At 43.9% G+C, this 24,106-nt stretch overlaps 1 protein-coding gene across 1 annotated transcript in view; it reads left to right on the forward strand.

Moving 5' to 3' along the window:
• The window catches only part of VAMP8 (vesicle associated membrane protein 8), a 20,940-nt gene extending 3,974 nt beyond the window's left edge, over positions 1-16,966 (forward strand). Inside the window, exons 2-3 of the mRNA XM_025168356.2 lie at positions 13,361-13,528; positions 16,166-16,966. Of these exons, the coding sequence (XP_025024124.2) occupies positions 13,361-13,528; positions 16,166-16,309 (312 nt within the window). The 3' untranslated portion in view covers positions 16,310-16,966. The remainder of the gene's footprint in view (positions 1-13,360; positions 13,529-16,165) is intronic.
• The last annotated feature ends 7,140 nt before the right edge of the window (positions 16,967-24,106 follow it).

A 24,106-nucleotide genomic window follows, 5' to 3' on the forward strand; every position in this document is an offset into this window, starting at 1 on the left:
GGCTATTCTTGAAAAGTATCTGGAAGTTGCAGTCGGTGCAAAATGCAACAGCCCAACAGCCAAGTGGTACAAAGTACAGGAATCACATGACTTCCGCCCTGGAAGACCTGCCCTGGTTGCCAGCTGCTTATAGGCACGAGAGGGACTTAAAGTCAGGCTGCTATATTATGCCTGGCTCGTGTTTTTCAAAGAGGCCTTTGCTGTCTGGTTTGTCTTTCTGTGGAGGGAATTGGGCTTCTCCTGTGTTGGTCCTCAGCGGCGGATGTGTCTGGTCATCACCCTTGTATCACCTGTGAAGACATGCTGTTTCTGCAAGACTTTGATTTTAGCATTTTTTGCTAAATATTTGTCCATTTTTTCTTGAGTGGTGTTTAAGCAAAAGGGTGAGATATAAATTTAATAAATAAAACCCAACATTTATTTATTTATTTGTGAGATTTGTCTACTGCCTGAAACCTAATAGACTCTAGGTGGCTCACAGAACTTATAAAATAAAATATGGTACAAAAACCAGTTATTATAATCAATTAAAGCTGTAAAATCCAAAATCGAATTCCCCAAATTCAGTATTAAAATTAATGAGCTAAAATTAGTTTGGTACGGCACCATCCTTGCTTCAGGGAGCAAGCTATTCCTGAGGAGGGGAGCTGTTACAAAAGAACGGCCGCCATCCCCGCTGGAGCTAGTGTTTGGCAAATCTTTCCAGGAATATGCTTGCCCCCCTCTTCCGTGCACGCCAGCCATACATAACTCCTCTCTGTTGAAAGGGATAGCCTGCAGATAGCTCTCTAGCGGCCGTTTGAACACCTCCAGTGAAGGGGAGACCAGCACTTCCCTGGGGAACTGGTTCCATTGTCAAACTGGTCTTTCGCTTGGACGTTTTCCCCAATATACAACCTTCCTACAACTTACATATAAATATGCATACCTCCCATACATACGTATCATGCGATTCCCATTTGGGGCAAGCAAACAAAGAAATAGAGTCAAAGTAATTAAAGGCGTGATGTAGGAAAAACAAAGCAAAAATAGCTAAAACTAGGTTGGTTGGTTGGTTGGTTGGTTGGTTGGTTGGTTGGTTGGGTGCCTCCAAGGGAGTCCTCTCCTAGTAACTGCCTGGAGGAGGCCCTGCAGTTTTCCTTTTCAGAAGTGGGTCTGCCCTGGCCGCCGCTGCCGCCTTCCTGAGTTGAGAGAGGAGGACCAGCCCAAGGGGCTTTGTGCCTCAGGGGGGACTAGAACTTGCAATCTTTTCCCATCTTTAGTAAACATTCTACCAAGGAGCAACATTCGTATTTTTTCATTTATATAAATAACGACCATGCAGTTGTTCATTCTTTTTCCCTTGTCAGTCTCAGCTACCCTGCTCTGTGATACATTAATCCATGCGCCTCATTGCATCATACAGTCTAACACTTGCTGCCAGTTTGAGTTCTCAGCTAACAGTAGGGCTTCGTCTGCATATAAAATTAGACATACATTCATGTCCTGAACTAGCACAATTTTAATGTTATCATAAGCACTTCTCAATAAATACACTAAGAAACCAAGCGGACATCACATCATTGTCTTCCTACTCAGTGTTGAACCATTCACTAAACGATGCATTTATTCTCAAGTGTTTTTCTTCATCATATACTGCTTCTATTACATTCAGCAACCAGTGTTCATCTTTTTGCAAAGCATTCCATAATTCAAGCCTATCATCTGCTTTCTCTAAATCAACAAATGTACAATAAACTGTTTTTCCCCTCACATTCATGCATTTTTCCATGATCTGCTGAAGAACAAAACACGGGTCCACGTTCCCTGCATGGCATAAAGCTTCACTGCACTTCCCAAATTTTGCTCATTTCCACTTCTTGAACTTATTTAGTCAGAATTCTGCCAAACAACTTCCCAGGTGTGGTTAACAAATTTACCCTCGTGCAGTTATTGCATTCGCTCTTGTAAATTTTCCCTGTGAAAGGGGGACAAGGTTAGCCCTTCCCCAGGCATCAGTTTCAGATGCTTTTTCACACACATCTGAAACAAATTGCATGACTGTCCCATAAGCAAATCACATTCATATTTTAGCCCTTTTCTAATTATACCTTCTCCACCTGTAGCCTTGCCATTTTTCAGCATATCACTTTGTTTTCTTGGATGTACGTTTCAATTCTAATGTTTTGAGATATCACTATCATGCACATAAACATTTTAAAAATGCTTGTTCCAGCATTCTGTCATTTCAGTTTCATCTCATATCATTTCATCACTTTTATATTTAATAGCACTCCCTTTGCTGGAGGCTACTTGTTTAGCCCTCTTCACCCATTTCCAGAATAACTTTATTTCCATCAAAATCACTGTGCATTTTCTCTGCTTCTTTAATCTTAACTGCTCCTTATTCTCTTTGACTACATTCCTGGCAGGCACATCATACTTTTTATTTTCATTTTTGCCATAGTTAAGACACCTCATTCCCCCTATATTCTTCACTTATCCTCTCATTCTTTCATCATAAACAAATCAATCATGCTTTTATTTTATATTCATACCTTTACCATGTGTATATATGAACAAATGATAAAATGATAAAAGGGTCAACAATTCAATAGAAGAAAAAACCCTGCCTAATCCCCAGGAAGATACACACAGATTCTGACACCAAAACAAGCAGCCACTCAGTAACTCAACCCCCACACACACCCCCAATCCCCCTCTCCCCCCCCCAGATCTCTATAAATACCCACAGAAGGGTCACTTCACCCTGGGCACAGAGAGAACTGCTCCTGTCTGTGCTCCTGCCCTCTGAAGATGCCGGTCACAGGTGCTGGCGAAATGTTAGGAAACAAAACTTCAAGAACACGGCCACACAGCTGGGAAGACCCACACCAGCCATAAAAGGGTCTATTCAACACTAATGTACCCTTTTGTAAACAGGTAATAGCCACAATTCTCTTTCATTGTTGGATCTCTGAATTCAGTTCATTCAATCTACATTCTTTCATCTCATTCCCATGCATCCATTTCATGCCACTTAACAGAATAAAAATTTTCCCTTCATTCAGAATATGCTGCAGTTTTGTTCTTTGTCACAATTCATTGGAGTGTATCATGGAGCTGTTACCAGCCTATGATTTCCTACATTCATATGCACGCGCAACAATCTAAATGAAACCAATAGTATTTAATATTTTCTGACATACATTTGGCTGTCATTCATAATTAAATGTATACCTTCACTTCCTTGCATGTACTCATCAACTCCATGGTACAACAACTGATCAGCTCAATTCAGATCTATTGTAAAGTCTCCTGTTCTTTTAATTTCACACACACACAAAGTATCTATTTCTTTTGTTTCATTCCTTAATTTATGCTCTTTATCATTTTTCATCATTCATTTATCTAGTTATTTATTTAATCAATTTATACGGCTGCCCAGAGGGCAAGTGCTGAAACAAAAGAGGCTGCTTCCAAGGTCCCATAAGATGACTTTCTTTAATTGAAGGTGCCCAGAGCCTGCCTCTACTGTTGGACCTAGTGGGATGGGTAGAAACAACTGGGGAGAGTCAGCCCTGCAAATAATCCAGCCTGTGCCATGGAGGGCTTTATAGGTGATCACTAGTACCTTGAATTCCACCAGGAAGCACATTGGGAGCCAAGCAGTAGAGGTTGTCCAAAAGCCCTCTGGACATGGCCGCCACTTGCTCTCTGAATAGGAATCGTGAATCCAGAAGGACCCCCAAATTGTGCGCTGATTCTATTTGTAGAATAAAACTGGGGTTGTACTAGCCCATCCAGAACCAAAGATGAAAAAAAAAAAGAACAGATCCAGGGGGTCCTAAAATCCACAGCCACTCAGTCTTGCCAGGGTTGAGCCTGCTCTTCCTCATCCAGACCCTTCAGACACGGAGACAGAACTTCCACAGCAACTCTTGGTTGGCATTGGGCAGAAATGTAAATGTAATTCCACCACCAACCTTGCCACAGAGTCCTGATGCTCAGACGGGGGGTTGAAACGCAGCGGGGAGGCTGGTACAGGGGCAATAATCCCAGCTGCTCCCTAGAGCCCAGCTTAACAAACAGGGTCTCACATCCAATGATCTGCAGGGCACACATCTGAAAGTTACCAGAGGATCTCACTGCCACTCTGTTGCCCCTGCCCTGGGTTCTCAGCTGATGCCCCACCCAAAATCTGGATGGGCACATATCTGAAAGGGGAACACCCCCCTCCATGCTCACCCAGGTCTTGGAATACTCATTCCTCTCATCCATCATTAAACCAGGGACAAGGGAGGCCTTATTTGTGATCTTCCTTATACTGAGAAGATACGTTACCAGCCTTAGTACGGATAGTGCTGGTCACTTTTGGCACATTTTAAACTATATGCCAGCATCGATCCTCTTTCAGCTACCAAGACAAAATACTTTCCAGGACACAAAGGCTCAGTTAAGCAGACTTATTGTAGCAAAACTATGAAGCCATTAGCAACTGCTGTGCATCACATGTGAGCTCCATTTATATCACAGTTAATGTTCCATTTCTTGCCCTCTTTCTCCTGCCCAGTCTTCATAAAAAGCTAGAAATTATTCTCTTCTGGGTGGGAGAAGCAGCTTCTGTCCATTCCTTGCTTGGGTAACAATCTGATCTAGTATCAGTTGTTTACTTTTGACCATGTGAAAACTAACTTTCATACTACAAGTACCACCAAAACCAATTTTATTCTAAACCCTGGTCATCTCTTGGCAATGTACTCTACACATGGGGCTACCTTTGAAAAGTATCTGGAAGCTACAGTGGGTCCAAAATGCGGCTGCGTGGATAATTTTGAGTGCCCCAAGAATGGCGCATATAACACCTTTACTACGCGAGCTGCATTGGGTCCCAGTCTGCTTCCGGGTCCAATTCAAAGTGTTGGTTATCACCTTTAAAGCCCTACATGGCATGGGTCCAGGTTACCAGAGGAACCGTTTTACCCCCATCCCACCCAGTCAGGCAGAGAGGGCACGTTGCGGGTCCCGTCAGTGAGAGAATGTCGACTGGCGGGGCCCAGGAGGAGAGCCTTCTCTGCCGTTGCTCCTGTCCTTTGGAGCATTCTCCCCCCAGAGGTGCGGGAGGCCCCTACCCTACCGGCCTTCCGGAAAAAAATGAAGACCTGGCTCTGCCAGCTTGCATGGGGTGATAACAACCTTACCCAATCCTGGGGGTGGCTAGCACCTCAATGACACTCCCTGAGTGATGGCCAATTATTTTGGATCTTTTTATTTTTTATTTATTATTGTAATTTTGTGATTTTAATTGTTTTGTAAACTGCCCAGTCATTCAACGAGATGGGCGGTGACAAATTCAATAAATAAAAAATAAATGAAATGAAATAAACCTGCTCACGCCATTCTATGCAAGCTAGGATCGCTAATCTAAAAACTACCTTTCACGCCAACAGATTGTTGCCGTCACCCCGTCAGTTCAGAGGTACATGCAATGTACTGCCACACACTAAGGATGCTTCCTGTAACTTAGGAACATTATTCTGTGTGGGTTCCTTTTTAACCATGAATAACCAGATTGACCCAGGCTTAATAAAGACACAAAACACTGAAAACTGAATGGTTGGTTTGGGGGTTGTTTTGTATCTCCCTTCAATAGCTGGGGAGACTTTTATATTACAAAAGGAAAGCTTAGCAAAAAAGGAATTGCAGATGATAAAATCCTTCAACTGTTTCAGAAAACCAATATCTTACAGCCAAAGCTACATTCTTTCAATTATCTATTTTCTCTAGGTTCTTCACCCACACTATGCCTTTAAAGTCCTATTATTGTTGACCTCTATATTTCTTTTGTCTTAAACTCTGTATATCCCCATGGTCATTCTCTGTAAGAGTTATACTCCTTTCTCAGAGTCGTTTGTAATCTGTTTTTAATCTTTTTTTAGTCTTCTGTTTTCTGCTTCTGCTCTGTCAAAGTGGTTGCTTCCCCTCCGTCTTTGTGGCCAGCCCGCTTCCCGTCTCTCCTCTTCCGAAGGTGGCTCCTGCTGAAGAGCTTCTCCCTCGCGCCAGCTGAGAGAGAGGAGCTCTTGAACCCTCTTTCTCAGCAGGGCTTTGGTGCTATTCTGCCTGTTCGCCATGAGGGCTGTGGGTGGAGAGCTCCAGGCAGGCCTCTTGCCTTCTTTCTGCACATGCACATGCAGACCCAGCTGTCTGATTGGCAGCTGTGCCATCCTGATGCTGGGGGAGGGCTGAGGAGGGAGGGGAAAGAAGGAGCACCGGGGCCCAGGCAGCCTGTCCTGCTTCTGGGATGATGGAGAACAGTCTTAGCTTTCCTCTGTGTCAGACTCATTCCACCCATCTTGGATTCTTCCTTCAGATGCTGGGAAGAAATCCTTGTTCTTGCGATATAACAGAGCCAAATATTAAGTAGACGACTCAAGACCGAGTGCCCTCCTTGCCTATGAGGCTGTTGCCCTGCTTGTTTCTCTCCATCAAAGGAGAAACTTTTAGGAAACATTTATTTGTTTTAATTTCCCCACAAAGCACAGGTCCTTGTCTGAGCTGCCTTTTCTCTCTGCACGGCTTTTTGGAGCTAGCCAACCTGGGCTACCTGGTAAGACATTCCAAAAACAACACAATCTCAGTAAGCCGGGTGTGGAGAGGAAGGAAGATGACCTTGACAGAGATATGCAGGTGCTGTTCCCTAGGCAAAAGAAGCTAAAGCATTTTTAAGTCCAGAATGTCCAGATAAAATTTGGAAGCAGCCCAGATAGACACCTCCTTAATTCACTAAAGTATAATGAGGAGGAGGTACAACACAATCTATAGAGAGTAAAGACTCTTGAGGGAGAGAGGGAAGATCTCTTACCAAGGCCATGAGCAGATAAACATTGCAGAAGCCCAGACTAAGGTGGAGGGGTCCAAAAGTATCTCAGACCCTCCCCGCCCCCAATTCACATGAAGATAAAAGAGAGAGGAGGGGAAGCACATTCAGACTTGTAACTTTTTATTACTGTAGCCAATCTTAATAAAAACAGTTTTAGGCACATTGGTTTCTTGGTGTGGTCTGCCTTGTAGGGCTGAGACAATCAGACTTGCAGGATTCTGTTGTTATAGCCAGTCTCGATAAAAGTCGTTTTAGCCTTCCTGTGGATTTGACTTCTTGGTCTGCTTTATCTAGCGGGACTGACACCAGGACCTGTTTCAGATAGAAACAGTCATTTCATTAAATTTGGGAGAAATGCAAAACTGCTTTATCTTCCAGAGGATTTTGCTCTCCTCACCTGCTTAAGTCATGTCCATCCCGTTCAGTCAGGGCTCCAAGACAGCCCCATCATGATGGTGGGCACACCTTGGCTGGCTCTGCTTGTATTGCTGGTCCTGCTCGTGGCTGCAGGGAGTAGTTCGGCTGGTCCCGGGAGATGCCTGGCATGTTTTTCATACCAGAAGGCTGGTGTCACTGCAGTTGGGACCTGGAGGAAACCTCTTTATCTTCCTTGTTCTGGCCTCAATCTTCACATGGCATGACTGGTTCTGAACAGCTACCAAAGATACGCTGTCTAATAAAACCTCGGTTTCAAGATGGGCTTCAGAAAAAGATGTTTGGAACCTCTCCCCCTCCACCAACTCTGAGATGCAACCAGAACTCTCTAGGTTGGAAGTCTGGATGTAGAATTATTGACCTGATTAAGGAAAACGGAAGCAGTAGCTGCTGTCCGAAGTAGATCTTGATACTTCCAATATAGGTCCTAGAATGTGCCACAACATTCTTCCACCCCATATAAACTTGAGGACCATCAGGAGTTACAGCATTTTTAAAAGCTCAGGTATCTTTGTGGAACTTCAAATTAGATCCCTCAACTAATTTCTAATTTGTGAACAGAAGTAAAGGATTTTCATCCCATTTCTTTTTCTGTTTTCTTGGTACGTAAAACCAATTCAAAATTTTATGGATCAGTTTTTGTATTTTCCTCTTGTTTTGTTTTGCTAAAACTTGGCAGAAATTTGACAGTTTGCTACTCATTTTTGGATGTGTGATGGGAGGGGGCTTTGCTACCCAAATGATGATGATTTCTGGGACTTCTGGGGGAGGTGTGGTGAACTGAAGATGGCTCTGCAAAAGCAGAGCAGACAACTAAAGTCTAAGGAACTGGTGAGTAGACCGGTCCCTTGGAATCTCTCCAGATAAGGAGAGGACAGGAGGTTGGTCACATGTCCTGCTGATGGCTGCGGGGTTTGAGCACCAGGAGATGATGGGATCGGCCATCTTGCTCGCAACTGCAGCAGAGCTTGTTAAAGGACACTAAGTTTGCAAACCTCACTTTCTAATCACTTTTGGAAATTGCTCATTAACTACTACTAATCTATTAGAGACCTTCAGAAAGACAAGTTTGAAAATGCTGGGAGAATCTGCCTTCAATCCTGAATGAAATAAAATTTTAATCATAAGAATTTAAAGAATCTGAAATAAACAGCAAAAAGCTAAATAAGGTTTTGATCTTAGAAAGTTATAAATGGACTAAATCTCCAGATAAAATTGGAATATTGAAACTTTTACAATAAGATTTTGGATTTAATTATAAAGAGCAAGCAGCTTCTCATGGGAAATAGATTCTGTTTTAGTTTTTACAAGACATAATAAAGAAACAATTTATGATTTCAAAAATGACACTAGAGGGGATTAAATATATTAGATAGAGGAAAGATTTACAAGCCTGCAAATGTTGCAAAATGTTCTAACCATAAAAATATTGAAGGAGACTTTTGAAGAATGGAATCAGAAAATAGTAGCCACAATATCAGTGATGTCAGTAATGATGTCTGCTTCTATGGACAGACTGTGTCCAAAAGATGTTATTGAAGAAATGACAGATGTAGAACAAATTTTAGCTGACAAGATAGAGATGGTATCAAAAATGGGTTTACAACTGACGGGCCAAGAGAATGACTTAGAAAAGGATGGTTTGATGGATCTACAAAAGAAACTGGCTGAGGTTTAAAAATTTAAAAGGAAAATACAAACAACAAACCAAGAGAGTGACCAGGATAATTTTTTTCTTATTAAAAACTTGAAGAACTCTGTGCAATGGGACAAAGAAGAAATGAAAAGAAATTAAATCCAACAATATCTGAATGAATTGTTAGAAGTAAAAGGAAGAAATATAAAGTTGGTTTATTTCATCAAGGTTAAAACAAAATATGTTGTTACTTCTGGCTACCCTTTTTGGACTTTCTGCTGATACCGGGATTGAAAAGATGATGTTTGATTGATTTGTTTGTAGATAAGATATGGAATGAAGAAATAAATGTTTGTAACTTTAGAGAGAGTGAAGAGTTACTAAATTTGTTTATACTTGTAATGAAGGTTGGAAGTCACTTCTTTATATATTTCTTTTCTCTTTATTGTATTCTGACTTTTCTCTTCCTTCTCTTTTTCTTTTTTTTCTTTTTCCTTGCACTTTTTACTTCTTCTCTCTGTTCTCCTTTCTTTTTTTAAGTTTAGTGTGTATTAATGTTACTATTATAATCAAAATTCTTAATAAAATTATATGTATATCGTATATCATATATATGAAGATGGTTTCTGCCTGGCCAGTAAGTGCCAAGCCCCTTCAATTTAACATTGTAATCTATTGGGACATAGGAAGCACACCTCCTCTGTTGTGGTGCCTGCCCTCTGGAACGAGATCCTCCTGAAATCCGTGTGGCCCCCACCCTGTTGGTGTTCTGAAGAGCCTCGAAGACCTGGTGGTTCTCCCAGGCCTTCGGGTGGGATGGATGGGGCCCCTTATTGGGTGTGTCTGTTATTTTGTTCTTGTGTGCATATTGTGCCTGGGTACCATAATGTCTGTGTTTGTGTTGGTTTTTGTGGTATTATATTGCGAGCTGCCGCGAGTCAGTTGGACAGTGTCTAAATTGAAATAGATACATACATGATTTTCACTGAATGTGACTTGCTGCTTCTCTCACGGTCCAGCTTCCCAGTCCATCTTTTTTTAGTACAGTGTGATTTTGCCATGTGTTCTCTTTGTCTGGAAAGTCATGAGTGTTTGGGCTCCTCCGCACGCCCTCTCTGCCCTGGCTCCCAGATGCTTGCCCCTCCTTGAAGATGGCTCCTCGTGATGGAGCCTCCATCCTGGGGCCAGCCTGGATCGGAGCGACCTGCCTAGAAAGCAGTGCTTCTGTTGGAAAATGGAGCTTTTCTCTAGGCAAACATGGGGGGCTTCAACAGGGAAGAGCCTGAGGGGGGCTGGCAGCCCGCAGGACTCCGGCTGGCCCGGCTGGCCCCTCTCCGGCAAAGGGCCGTGTGCCTCCGTAGCCACGTCTGCTTTGGCTGCCGGGAGAACCGGAACCTGCCCAGCGGCCAAATGTCGCTTTCCTGGCATTCTTTGGAGCCAGAGGTCTCTGCGCTTCTGGCCTGCCCTGCGGCTCTCGGCTTCTCTGCTCAGCGGCTGCAGCAGATGGCCAGGCTGCCCGCTTTCCCACCTGGTCACCGTTGCTCTACACATTTTAGGGGCTCCGTATAGCCGTGGATGAGCTGAGCCTGGACGAACGGCAGAAGCGGAAAGGTGTCATCAGCGAAGTGCCTTTTGCAGGAGCCCTTTCTCCTCCGGGCTGCAGGGGTGGAGGCTGAACTCTTCTGTGGGGTTGCTTTAGGCGTCTTTTGAGGAGCGCGCAAAAGGTTTGCTGGTGTGCACATGTGTGCATATGAGGGGCAGGGAAGTGCTAGTTCATAATGGCAACTTAAAGTTTTTGGAAATACTTGCACCCCTCTCTTTGCAAAGTTTTTGGGGACCTGAAAGGAACGTTGGCAAAGACAGGAGAGCCACGCTGCTAGAAGGATCGGTGCTTGGCCTACAGTGGCAGTGACCACCTACTGCAGCTGTTGCCCAGTCAGCAGCCGGGCTCTCTAGCCAGCATAGAGGGCAGGGCCCGAGCAGCCGGCAGAGAGCAGCAAGGAAAGGGGGTGGGGGGAAGAGTGCAGGCAGAATCTCCTTCCCTGCCCCCCCCCCCCCCCAGCAGCAGCAAGAACACTTTATTTTCTTCCTGTCTCCAGAATGGGAGAAAAGTGCTTTGTGGAGAGGGTGGGATAGCTAAAAGTTTTTTGAATGTTGGGGAATGAACACTCCGAGACAGTAATTGCTTTTAGGAGACTCCAGGTTAGGTCTCTGCGTGAGGTATTGTTCTGCTCTGGTCTCTCTTCTGGCCAGGAGGCAGCACACGAAAGGGATTGTGAAAAAAATGAAAATTATTGCGCAGTAAAAGAAAGCCGTTGGTGGTGTAAGAAACGCCTCCAGTTGTAATACAGGAAATAAGTATACTGTATCTGTTAGAAATCGGGACAGTGGAAAGAGCAAGTTTGACAGTTAATTTCAGGTCTTGCATTTTTATCCCATTTTGGGGACCTGATTGTGAGAATTACTGTGTGGAAACATTGGACATGTTCAAAAACTGTATAATTGCAATATATTTCAAAATTGTAATATGTATTCAGCTCTTCCATTGAGTATTTTTCCATCTTTTTGACAATGTCCATAATTCTCAGTAGAATGATATCTGATAATACAAATTACTGTTGTGCTTTATTAAATGTCTCTTATACGTGCTATAATGTGAACAGTGAATATTATTGGAGCATTGAATATCTCTGTGATGCAATTTCTTCTTTTCCCTCCTGGGCCAAAATTTAGATCGCAGCTTGCTCAAGGCATTAATCTTTCTATTTCTATATGTGTTGCTATGAAGGATATAATGGAAATTGATGCTGTAATGGCAATACAGTATACCTAAAATAATATGAGTGATTAAATACTGGATTTTTGTTAAAGATAGCTCAGGCTGGTGAATGAGAACCAAAAGTGATCAGGAGGAGCACCAGAAGGATCTCATTAAATGGTGAATGGTCAACCAAATGGCAGATGCCATTCAGTTTAGGTCAACGTAAAGTGATGCACGTTGGAGCAAAAAACTCCAGCTCTGAGAAAAGCAGGTTCCATGCTATGGATCATTAGGAAAGGGAATGAAAATAAACTCACCCACGTTGTAATGCCTTTAACTGGCCACATTTGGAAAAGGATATAATGGGGAAAAGGCAAGCCAAACGATCAGGGGTCTCAAATATTTTCTTTATGAAAAAAATTAGGAATGTTTGGGGCTGTGGCTTTGAAAAACTGAAGAGTGACCTGATTAAGGTACATGCAGTAATACATCAGTATTAGGGTCATCCTCAGTCTGATCAAGATTCAGGAGACAGTTTTGCAAGTAAACACCTCATCCATCGGCAGTGAAGACTTGCACCAGCAAGCCATTAGAAAAACCATGAAAGGCTCTGCCTTGATGTCTTAGGAGATCAAGGGGTTCTAACAGGAAGTAGTTCAGGTGCTGAAAGCCTCCTAACCCTCTCCCTTCCACTTTAATAAATAAATCTGGTGAAGAAGATTCTGTCATTCAGGCTTGGAGAAAAGGTTACTTTCAACTTGAGCGAACTCCCAAGAGTTTGACGCTTGGCACGGAGGAACCTTTCTGCCTCTCTGTACAGGAGGACCAGGGGTCATCTGACGAAGCTAACTGGGCAGGAGAAAGCACTTCTTTATGAAGCACATAATCAGCCTTTGAAATTCCTTATCACAGGGAATGGATACATTCATGGAGGACCAATCTATTAAGGGCTGTCAATCCTGATGACTCAGTGTTACCTCTGGTCTCCAAATAGCAGGTGCGGGAGAGCAATGACAGGAAAGTAGTGTTTCTCCCCCTCCAGCTTCTGCGTACAGTACTTAGAAGCATCTGTCCAGCCACAGTGACAAACCAAGTGCTATTATCCCACCAGGGGTTTGCAGCTGGGCTGCTTTTGATGTTTTTTAGGTTGCAAGGACTGGATAATGCTGTAATTTTTCAAGGCTTGTAGTTATTTTAGGATGATTTGAAGGATTGAGTGGATGATGATGCTAATTGTCATCATCATCATTTTGAAGGGAAAATAATTGGAGTTATTGGGTATATTTGTCCTTGTACCTGTTGACTGCTTCTTAAAAGAGCCACACCTTTTCTGGGGCTCACACTGTTGCCATACAAGGAAAATACAGGTTTGAGTTCCAGAGTTCTTGACCACCACGTGAGTCAGCAACTTTTGGAAGTTTCTGGAAACTGCACCCAGACATTAGGAGGTTTCTTCGTTGGACAATATTCATTTGAGTTTTCAGTGGTGTATTTCTCCTTTGCCTAAAACTGATAAAAGGCTATCCAGGGATCTGGGCTGTGGCATTCCCAGTATGTACTGTAAAAAAATATGGGGAGGGGAATGGAATGGAATGGAGTGGAAGGTGATGGGTGCATCTTTCCCTTTCTTCCTCTCTGCCCACCTAAGCCTTGTTCTTTTTCTCTACAGGAGGGAGGCAGTGGGAGTGGCCCTGGGATGGGCAGTGAGCGGGTGAAGAACCTCCAGAATGAGGTCGAGGGTGTCAAGAATATCATGACGCAGAATGTGGAGCGGATTCTAGCGAGGGGTGAGAACCTTGACCATCTGCGCAACAAGACGGAGGACCTGGAAGCAACGGTGGGCTTTCATACTGGGTGTCTGCGGGACGGGAATAAATGTGCACCCAAGCTTCACTTTGAGGTCCAGGACAAGAGTGAGGGGCTGAGCTCTTATGGCTCTTGGGGCTAAGCACTAAGCTCCTTTCTGAGAAAGGGCCCAGCAGCCAGGGTGAGAAAAGCGCTAAGCCCGTCCTCTCTCCACAAAGAGCAGGAAGCCAAAGCTGTCAAGTCAAGTCAGGGAAATGGCAGCCAGTTTTCTGTTTTCCTCTGGGCCTGATCGCCTTCACTTAAAGAGAGATAGGAAGTTACTGTGCTTTTCTGTGCCTCAGTGTTGGTACTTGGGCGGCTTTGGTGCTCCTAGAGCAACAAGGCATGACTTGCTTCTAATTACTGCCTTTTATCAGAATAGGTAGGTTTTTATTTCAGCAATTAACATGCCTGATTATATAATGTAACCTTGTCCATCCCGCCTTTTAGACAATTGTTGACTCACGAAGTATCACATATCAATTCAGAGTGGCACCTTTGGCTGGGAGCACTCTGGCTCGCAGTGTAAAGAAGACAAGCCGGAGGAGGGAGGGAGGGAGGGAGGGAGGAAGGGAGTTCTTCGAGCCAACTCCAAGTTGAACGCCAGCAGGCATTGCGAGGCCTTGCTGCCCTGCCTGGGCCGCGTTGGCTAGTCTTGCTCGAGTGGAAGTAGGTGGCTCCTGAGAAGCAGTAGTGATAAGACAGAGGTGCCCACGGTCTGGCTGGAGCCGATTAAGCTCTGAGGATCTGCAAGGGCCTGCCGTCTTATTTGGGGCCATTTATTATTCTCTGGTGTGAGCAGATAAGGTCTAAGGGGCCTCTGACAGAAGCCATGTGGTAGAAATTCAGCAAGGCAAGTGAAATAACCTGTGGGGAGCGTTCTCCCTGCAGCTCAGATTACCTCTGTAGAGAAATGAAAATTAGGTAATGAGCTGAAGAGAAACCAAGTGTCTTTGTACAATGTGTGGTTTTCTGTTGTCTGCTGAAGTGAAGCACATTGTCCCATGTGGAACTCCTGCAGGAAGAAGGAGATGGTTAGTTATATCATGCATTCATTTTGGAACAAGAAATGTGTTAGAGCATTCCTGCAAAAGATGCACAGTCCCACCAAAGCACCTTTGAGACAACTGTATTGGAACCTGGAATATGGATCCCTGCCAAAATCTAATGGAAATTAAAGCCTGAATATGTGTAAAGTTTATATAAGGTTCAGAGAAGAGAACAAAGATGGTTGGAGGAGACTGGAGCAGTTGAGGATGTTGAGCCCTGAGAAAAGTTGACTAAAGTTGACCCCGCTTTTGTCAAATACCTGAAAGGATGTCAGATAGAAGATAGTCCAGACCAGTTCTGTCTCCTTCCAGAGTTCAGGACACAAAATAATGGAAGGCAAGTTCTAATGGAATGTCAGAAAAAATATCCTCACAGAGGATATTTGGCAGCAGATCCAATTCCCCAGAGAACTGGTGGGGGTCCCTTCACTGAAAATACGGTTGAGGTGCTTTAATTTGCATTCTGCACTGTGCAGTGGATTGGATCAGGTCCTTTCCAACAACGTGATTCTAAGTATGTGCTCAACATATTCAGCCATGGCATTCTGTGAGAAAGGAAGAAATGGCTGGGGTCGGGTGGGGAGATCCTGCTTAAACAAGCCAGCTATGTTTGCACAATATACTTAAGCTTAATTACTGAATTAATCCATTTTGTGGGTTCACACAGTATATTGAACAGGCCGTTTCTGCACAATATACTAAGCCAGAAGAATTTAATTAAGGTTAGGATGTTGCATAAATGCAGCCAGTAGATCTTTAATGGACATGGTTGACTGTGTTGCATGAACGCAGACCCTGTTTTGCATCTGGACTAATAGAATGTGCCCATTTCCTTTTTAAAGATGGTAACAACTTCTTACAGTGGCCTGGTGGGCATATAGAAATCACCGTGCACTCACCAGGCCTCCAAAGGAGCACTTGCTTTACCTGTGTAAGAGTTGGTATTCTTATTTTTTTCTTTCTTTTCTATTTTCCTTTTCTTTTCTGCACCTTCTAGTTTTTTTATTTTTTATTTTTAGTTTGTATTAGTTTTTTATTGTTGTAGTTGCAATTTTTAATAAAAATACTATTAAAAAAAAAGTTGGTCAGTCAGAGTAGGCATATGCCAATGTATTTACAACTGAGGACCCCCCAGTGTTCAGGGAGGGGAGCCCCTCTTCCTCTCTTTGTAAGTACCCCCCGAGGTGTGGGCTGCCCCCACTCCCCTGGCCTTCCAGAAGAGTGTGGAATCCTGGCTGTGCCAGATGGCCTGGGGCCAGATGAGGGGCTCGCACCAGTGGACGTGGCTCATGGGGCTATAGATTCTACCCCCGTCATCTCGAATGTGTTTAGTCTTTTTATGTATAGGGTTTTTTAATATATAGTCTGACTTTTAATTAATTAATGTATTTTTTTAATTGTTTTTGGGTTTTAGTCTAACCATGAGCCGCCCAGAGTCACCCTCTGGGGAGATGGGCGGCATACAGTTTGAATGAATGAATGAATGAATGAATGAATGAATGAATGAATGAATGAATGAATGAATAAATAAATAAATAAATAAATAAATAAATGAGTGACGTGTGTCTTTCTCTACACAGTCAGAACACTTCAAGACAACCTCACAAAAAGTGGCTCGGAAGTACTGGTGGAAGAACATCAAGATGATTGCAATAATCTGCATCATTGCTGTCATCATCCTTATCCTCATCATCCTCCTTGCCACTGGCGTCATTCCATCTTAAGTTTTTCCCCCACCACTGGGACTTTTCTGCTCATAATTCCCACATTTTTTATTTTGCCTCCATCACCTCCTCCCTTAATAGCTGAAATTCCTAACTGAATCACAAGACCCTTTGCCAAATGCTGCGGTCAGGAGGGCCAGATTGCTTCCCTGGAGCATCTTCTTCCCCCCCCCCACCTGCCAGTCCCCATTATCTCCCCCCCCCAGCTTCCAGGAGTTAGCACTGGGGTCTCTTGGGTCCACACAGCATGCCTCAGCAATCCCTCAGCCATACATGTGAATGTAAACAAGAGGAAGCAGGGACCATTTCTCTAGATTATCCCCACCCAGCAGAATATATCTAGGTTCTGATTCTACAAGTGCCTCAGCTGCTACTTGGAATGGAGCTTGCCAGCCTGTGTCTGTTTTAAACCTTGGCTAGATTTCTGGAATAGGCTGTAGAGATGCCAGGGAAGGATCCCAGTCTCGTTTGGCCAAGTCCATTCTGGGTATTCATTCCCTTCCACGAAGCCTTACTCTCAGATGTTGTCCTTGTCTTGTGCCTTTCATAATCCTGGATGAAGAAGAATTGAATTACTGAAACTTACCTGGCATTGTAAAGGAGAGATGTTTTTGAAATACTATTTTAAAAATAAAATGAGGAAGCATTGTTTGTTAAGGTTCTCTAAATTTTTATTTCTTTCTCATAGGATAGTTAACTCCTTGAGATGTCAATTCTGAGGTCCAGATGGATGCTTATTCTCCAGCTGGAGGACCTCCTGAGTGGCACAGGAGAGAGGTTGCTCCTCTGATCTGCTTCACTCCCTTTGATTGGCACATAGTCTTCTTTCAGCTATGGCCTTTTCTGATCTAGTTCCTCTGATCTTTGAGGAATCTCTGGGGGATGTTTATTCTCTTTTGCATTTGATTTACTAGCTGTAATAAATGTATTTATAAGTTGTTGGCTAATACATGGATCTGTTTAGAAGAAACTTGCCTTGGTAACTCATTTCATAGCACTTGGGTTCAGCTGCATTTCATACACACTGTTATAAACTATTGGCCCACAGCCCACCTATTTAAGATATGTAAGAATACTTAGCATCTAGGTAGTGCTTCAAAGTTTTCCATCTTAGTAATCCCCTTGCAAAGTAAATTTGTATTATCTAATGGCAATAGCAATGTGCTTATGAATACCTTTCTCTTAGACTATCACATTACAGTCATGCCACAATCATGCTAAATTAAGAAAACGTATTCTTGTTTGGCTGGTGTGGGTCTTCCGGGCTGTGTGGCCGTGGTCTTGAAGTTTTGTTTCCTAACGTTTCGCCAAAATCCACAAAGAGTCGATCCCACTCAGACCCATCGTAAGCGCCATTGGCTCCCCGACATATGAATTATCCAAACATCTGGCCACCCTTCTACAGACCCACGTGGGACAGACTCCAGCCCATATCAGAGACTCAGGACATTTCATTGAGAAAATCAGCACCCTGAAACTCAACCCCACAGACAAACTGGTCAGCTTTGACGTCGTCTCCCTGTTCACTAAGGTACCAGTGAGGGACACCCTGGCACTCATCAAACAGATCTTCCCAGAAGACATAACAGCCTTATTTCAGCACTGCCTAACAACCAGTTACTTCCTATGGGACAATGAGTACTATGAACAGATGGACGGCGTCGCCATGGGAAGCCCCCTGAGCCCAGTCGTAGCAAATTTCTACATGGAACATTTTGAAAAACGGGCTTTAGAAACCGCACCCATTACCCCAACAGTCTGGTTCCGATTTGTGGATGACACCTTCGCAATTTGGAGTCAGGATGAAGAAGACCTACAGAAGTTCCTGAACCACCTAAACAGCATCCACCCCAATATACAATTCACCATGGAAAAAGAAGTGGATGGCCAAATTCCATTTCTAGACACATTGGTCATACGCAAACCAGACCTCAAATTAGGACACAAAGTCTACAGAAAACCCACCCACACAGACCGGTACCTACACAAAAACTCCAACCACCACCCACGTCAGAAAAGAGGCATTATCAAAACCCTCATGGATCGTGCCAATCGGATCTGCGAAACCCAATTCCTAAACTCTGAACTTAACCACCTTAATTGGGTCCTACAAGCGAATGGCTACTCCAAGAATGAAATAAAAAGAGCCATCAAACCAAGAAAGCAACATGCGACTGAAGAAAAACAGCCACCCACCAATAAAGTATTTCTGCCCTATATCAAAGGGGTCACAGACCGCATGGGAAAACTGATGGAAAAACACAATTTCCAAACAATCTTCAGACCCACCAGAAAAGTACAAGAAGTGCTAAAATCAGCAAAAGACAAAAGGGATCCCCTCACCGCCGCAGGAGTATACCGCATACCATGCAGTTGCGGACAAGTATACATCGGGACCACAAAACGCAGCATCCATACCAGGATAAAAGAACATGAAAGACACTGCAGACTACAGCAACCAGAAAAATCTGCAGTAGCTGAACATGCTCTCAAGCACACTGGACACAAAATCCTATTTGAAAACACAGAGATACTGGACAACACCAACAGCCACTATACCAGGCTATACCGGGAAGCCATTGAGATTCACAAACACCAGCACAGTTTCAATAAAAAAGAGGAGAGTCTAAAAATCAACAAAACCTGGCTACCAATCCTGAAAAATACAGCCTGCAAAAGGTCAACGAACTCAGCTCAACCACCAGGACATGTGAACAGTTCACACAATGAACTTGCTAATCACCCCCAGCAGCCCCTCGTTAACAATTCAGTAGAAGAAAAAACCCTGCCTAATCCCCAGGAAGATACACATAGATGCTGACACCAAAACAAGCAGCCACTCAGTAACCCAACCCCACCCACACACCCCCAATCTCCCCCCCTTCCTTCCCCCCCACTCAGATCTCTATAAATACCCACAAAAAGGGTCACATCACCCTGGGCACAGAGAGAACTGCTCCTGTCTGTGCTCCTGCACTCTGAAGATGCCGGTCACAGGTGCTGGCGAAATGTTAGGAAACAAAACTTCAAGACCACGGCTACACAGCCCGGAAGACCCACACCAGCCATCATATGCTGGCCGTGAAAGCCTTCGACAATACGTATTCTTGTTTCTTTAATTGTGAAAAGTTAGAAATATCGAAGGAGCACATTTTGGGAGCGGGTTGCTGCACTGGATCCATAGTACTCAGTCTTCAGGCCAGCATGGAAACTGCATTGGTCGCACTTGTGGATGACACCAGGATTGGGGAGTGCAACCCTCCTGGTCTTTGATCTCCCAGCAGTTTTCAGTACTATCGGCCATGGCATCCTTCTGTACTGCCACTGTAGGATTGGAGTGGGGGACACTGTTCTTCAGCAGTTCTCCTCTCTAGGGGAGTGGTTACAGTCAATGTTAGTGGAGGAGGAGAGGTCTGCCCAGGCCCCAAGGCTCTTTCCCCACTTCTTTTTACATCTGCATGAAACCACTGGGGAAGGTATTCTTTCCACACAGGTCCCAGTATCCTCAGTATGCTGATGATATCCAGTTATAGATCTTGTCTATGGGTGATGCAGTGGAATTGCTGGACAGTGTCTGGATGGGGAGGAAAGAATGAATGTCCCCAAGAGGGATTGGCTCTGAATCTACAATTCCAGGGTAGTTCCATCTTTGACTCTGTACAGGGTTGTGTTCCCTCACTCAGCAGTGGGGGACAATATTGGGGCCACCAGCTCCTGCTTGATGAGCAGGTGACAGCTGTGACCGTCAGGGCTTTTGCACATTTCTATCTTGTGTGCCACTTGCAATGTTTCCTGGCTCAGGAGGCCTTGCTCAAAGTCACTCGTGCCTCAATCTCTTCCCTCCTGGACTACTGCAATGTATCCTATCTGGGGCTGCTCTTGAAAAGCATTTAGAAGCTGCAACTGGTACAAAATGCAGTAGCGAGCAATGATATGTGTGTATCACTATATTTGGGTGGTCCCACTTTTTCAGGAGCCGAATGGGTTGCCAGCGGGCTTCCGTGTGAGATTCGAGGTGCTGGTTATTCTTACGTGACTCCAGAGCAAGTTATTTGTGGGGCTGCCTTCTCCCGCATTCATCTCCCTACTCAATCAATTCCGCCCAGTTCCTATCCATGCCACCTGACAGGACCTTAGAAGTGGGCATTTTTAATGGTCACCTCCATGCTTTGGGACAGAGCATTCACCACAGAAATCCAGTGGGTTCCTTTCCTCTCAGTTTTCTGGGCAATGGGTTGCACCAGCTAATGCAGAACGTGATTTTATTCATTTTTGACAGGTTTGTTGTTGTTACTCCTGTTTATATTATATGTGGCTTTATATATTATTTTTGAGGGAATGGTTTTAATTTATGTAATGATGTAAAAATTATGTAATTTTTTTCACTCTTAGCTGCTCAGATAATGGGTGGCATAATGAATGAATGAGTGAGTGAGTGAGTGAGTGAGTGAGTGAGTGAGTGAATGAATGAATGAATGAATGAATGAAGAGAAGGAAATTATTTCATTCAGAAAATTTGAAGGAAAAAGTTATTGAAAATGTTAGTCCAGAGAAGGGAGCCCAGATAGTTAAAATTCCAGGAAGGAAAGAATAACATTTCTATTTCTATCACATTTTTTTTCCTTTTAAATGGCTCTGCCAACTGTTAGGGGTTTTTATGGCTTTTATTCAGGTTGTACATTTTAGATTCATGAGCAGAAAAAAACATTAAAAGTGCATGGTCTGTTCCTGTTTTTGAACTCTCCAGAACTTTTCATCAAGTAAATAGTATTAAAGCAGAGGAGGACTGGAACACACACACACACACACACTACACACACACACACACACACACACACACACACACAGATTTCCAGTTTGAAAAGTATACTAGGTGGCTTAAAATTTAAAACATGTGCAACATGAAGAAAATCCTAACTACAATATGCAGGAAAAAAGAGAGACACCCCCCCCCCCGCGCAACTAAGCCCGGCAAAGAAAATTAGTTTTTGCAGATTTTCTAAATGGACAGAGCAGGGGCCAAATTATATTACCAAGAGGGCGAAGCCATTCCTAGCATGGCGGCCACCCAGGAGAAGAATTTGGATTCTTCTAGAATGATGGACTTCTGGCAAATCTCTCCTGAAGTCCTAAAGTTCATAATGGGGGAGGTGGTCTTTCTGAAGATCAAGCTTTATTCCATTTCAGGAATTAACACCAATTCCTTAAATTGTGCCCAGAAAGCAATTAGAAATCAGTGCAGATCTTTCATTATATGAGCCCTATACTTTGAAATAGTTTGTGGCCTAGTCCTAACCCTAACCAATTGCAGCTTCCGGCCACTTTTTAAGGGGTGCCCCATGTCCACAGTCGTGCAAAAGATAGAAAGTAACCCAAAGAGGTGCATAGACCAGTTGTGTATGTTCCTCCTCATGGCTGCCAGAAGCAACTGAGGATTAAAGTTCCTCTGCTGCAGACACACTGACAGTGTTTGAAGAATGGTGAAGTGACACATTTGAGTCTGTAGAGTAAAAGGTACAAGTATTCAAACGCTCTGTCCTGGAAGCTCTCTGGGTCTATATACTCTAGCCCTATCCCTACCTTGGTGTAGAAGCTTGGTAGTTCCTGCTGCCATCACGTATCTTCCAGGGCAGCACCTTCCTTGTGTCCTCTCTCTCAACCTGGTGTGTGAAAAAGACCCCACAATCTGTATTGCCTAGCTGGCAAATTATAAGGGGGACAAAATTGGGGGAAAAATTAAATACATTATATAATACCATACCTGGCCCTATCCTTGAGAGAGAGCTCAATCTTACAAGAGATTAATGAAAGGAAACTTTTTTAACAGGAAATAAATAGAAAAATGTAAATGTCTAATTTTAAATATTAAAATGCAAATACTCGAGGTTAAGAAAAAAGGCAATTTGCAGAGCTGTCCAGCTCATGGGAAAGCAACAACTGGTCATTTGGTCAAAAGAGACAAAAATGTAAAACTAAGTAACGCTCCACTCAGATCACAAGATGGTGCTGGTCAAATTGCTCATTTTACTGTTAGAATCTTTACACAGCTTCAACTTATCAAGAAAAAAATATGACTTAAAATCTATAGAGCTAGGTCCATGAACACAACCAAAGTATATGATGTGGGAACTACATGCTAGCCTCTTCTGCAGACACACAAACATAAAAGTCAACAAAGATTTAACTACCATCTATATCAAGATAAAGTGAAGATCTAAATGCAGATTCCTGTTTTAATGTTTACATATATCTATGGAAATAAAGAAGAATCTTGGTTACCTGTTCCCCAGCTTCCCCTTTACATGGATTTCCCTTTTGCCAGGAAATTCCATTCTCTTTCATTTCAAAGAAAGCTCCAATTCTTCATCTAGCGAAGAGCTTGGATAATCTGATTTACAGTGAGTATAAAAATTTTTTGGAAAGTCTTTAAACACACTGGGAAGAAATGCTAACTCCTTATCTAACAACTTGCATGCCAAGGCACTAGTGTCCAGAATCACCCTGAAAGTCCTCACATATCAAATTGCCCATCATCTGCTGGCTTCTTTTGGGAGGACAGACATGGCAATGGAAGGGCTGGAGGGGAGCGCGTAGAAAGCTAGTTGCAAGATCAAGTGCTCAAATTGCAAGCATGACATAGCCCCAGGAGGCACATATGTCGACAGGCAGTGAGACTACGGGTGTTAGAAGAGGTGGCATCTGTCTTGTGAGTTGAAGGGAAGATGCTAAGCAGGGAGTTCTTGCTGGAGGGATCAACTAAGTCCCTAGCAACTCACTCAAGTTCTGCTCTTAGCCATCCTAGCCACAGAAGTCTCCCCAGCAGCTCTGAATGCAACATAGGTCAAACTTAGTGAAGGAGCCAAGGGGCCACGTATAGGAAGTAGGGCAGGATCTTCCAGCACCTAGGAGGTGGCCTGCACCAGGAAGAGGCCATGGGCAAACTGTGCTTGGGTGGTCAATGCCCATGGCCTGCCATTCAAGAGTGGAACCCCCCATAGAGAACATCACAGAGCTTGCCAAAGCAACAGTGCTGGTCCTCGCCTGCCAAGACATCTGGGGATTCCCATGTGCTGCCCGCCTCTATGGCTTTCTTTACATCCCACAACTTTAAGGGGGTGCATTGCATGGATTCCTCCCTTACTCCCTACTCTCCATCTGCCTCCCCCTTTCAAACTCAGATTTCTCAGTAATAATCTGTGACCTACCCTGGGGTAAGCATGGCTCATGGGGACCCTTTGAGTAATGCTGTCCTCAGGAGATGAAGGACTAGCAGGAGACACGGAAGAGGGATGGATAGCCATTATGCAAATTGTCATCAGCATCTCCCCTCCTGCCCTCAGTGATATGCTGTAGAGCTCTGCCTGCTTAGCTATCACCTCAGCTCACTGTGCATACTTTTGTCAACTGCAGCTTCATTGCTGCCAGCAATCATTGGAAGGGTTTCATATCTTTGTGTCCCCCTGCACTCTGGCCCTAGTGGATTTCATGTATTTTGCCCCATGGGGCTGCCTGCCCTGCCTGTTGGGCCTCTCCATCTTTTTACTTAAGAGTAAACTTGTAGATCTTGGTGCATTTGTGAGCAAGCATCTTCAGATATCTGGGGGACTCCTCTGGCTGCAGCCCCCACATTCTTTTCCTCTCTAACCAAGATATCAGATCTTCAGTGGGTGGAAATTGGGGTACACTGTTGATATGGGTGTGACCCCCATCTTCTCCAGACTATCATGCCCACTTTCCCAGCCCTCCATCCTTAAAATATAGACCCATCTGTCCTTCTTCGCTTGTGGAACTTTCCCC

The sequence above is a fragment of the Python bivittatus genome, unplaced genomic scaffold (assembly GCF_059951505.1).
Source record: "Python bivittatus isolate LINGU-HERP-01145 unplaced genomic scaffold, Pbiv_v1 ctg000680_np1212, whole genome shotgun sequence".
Classification (NCBI taxonomy): domain Eukaryota; kingdom Metazoa; phylum Chordata; class Lepidosauria; order Squamata; family Pythonidae; genus Python; species Python bivittatus.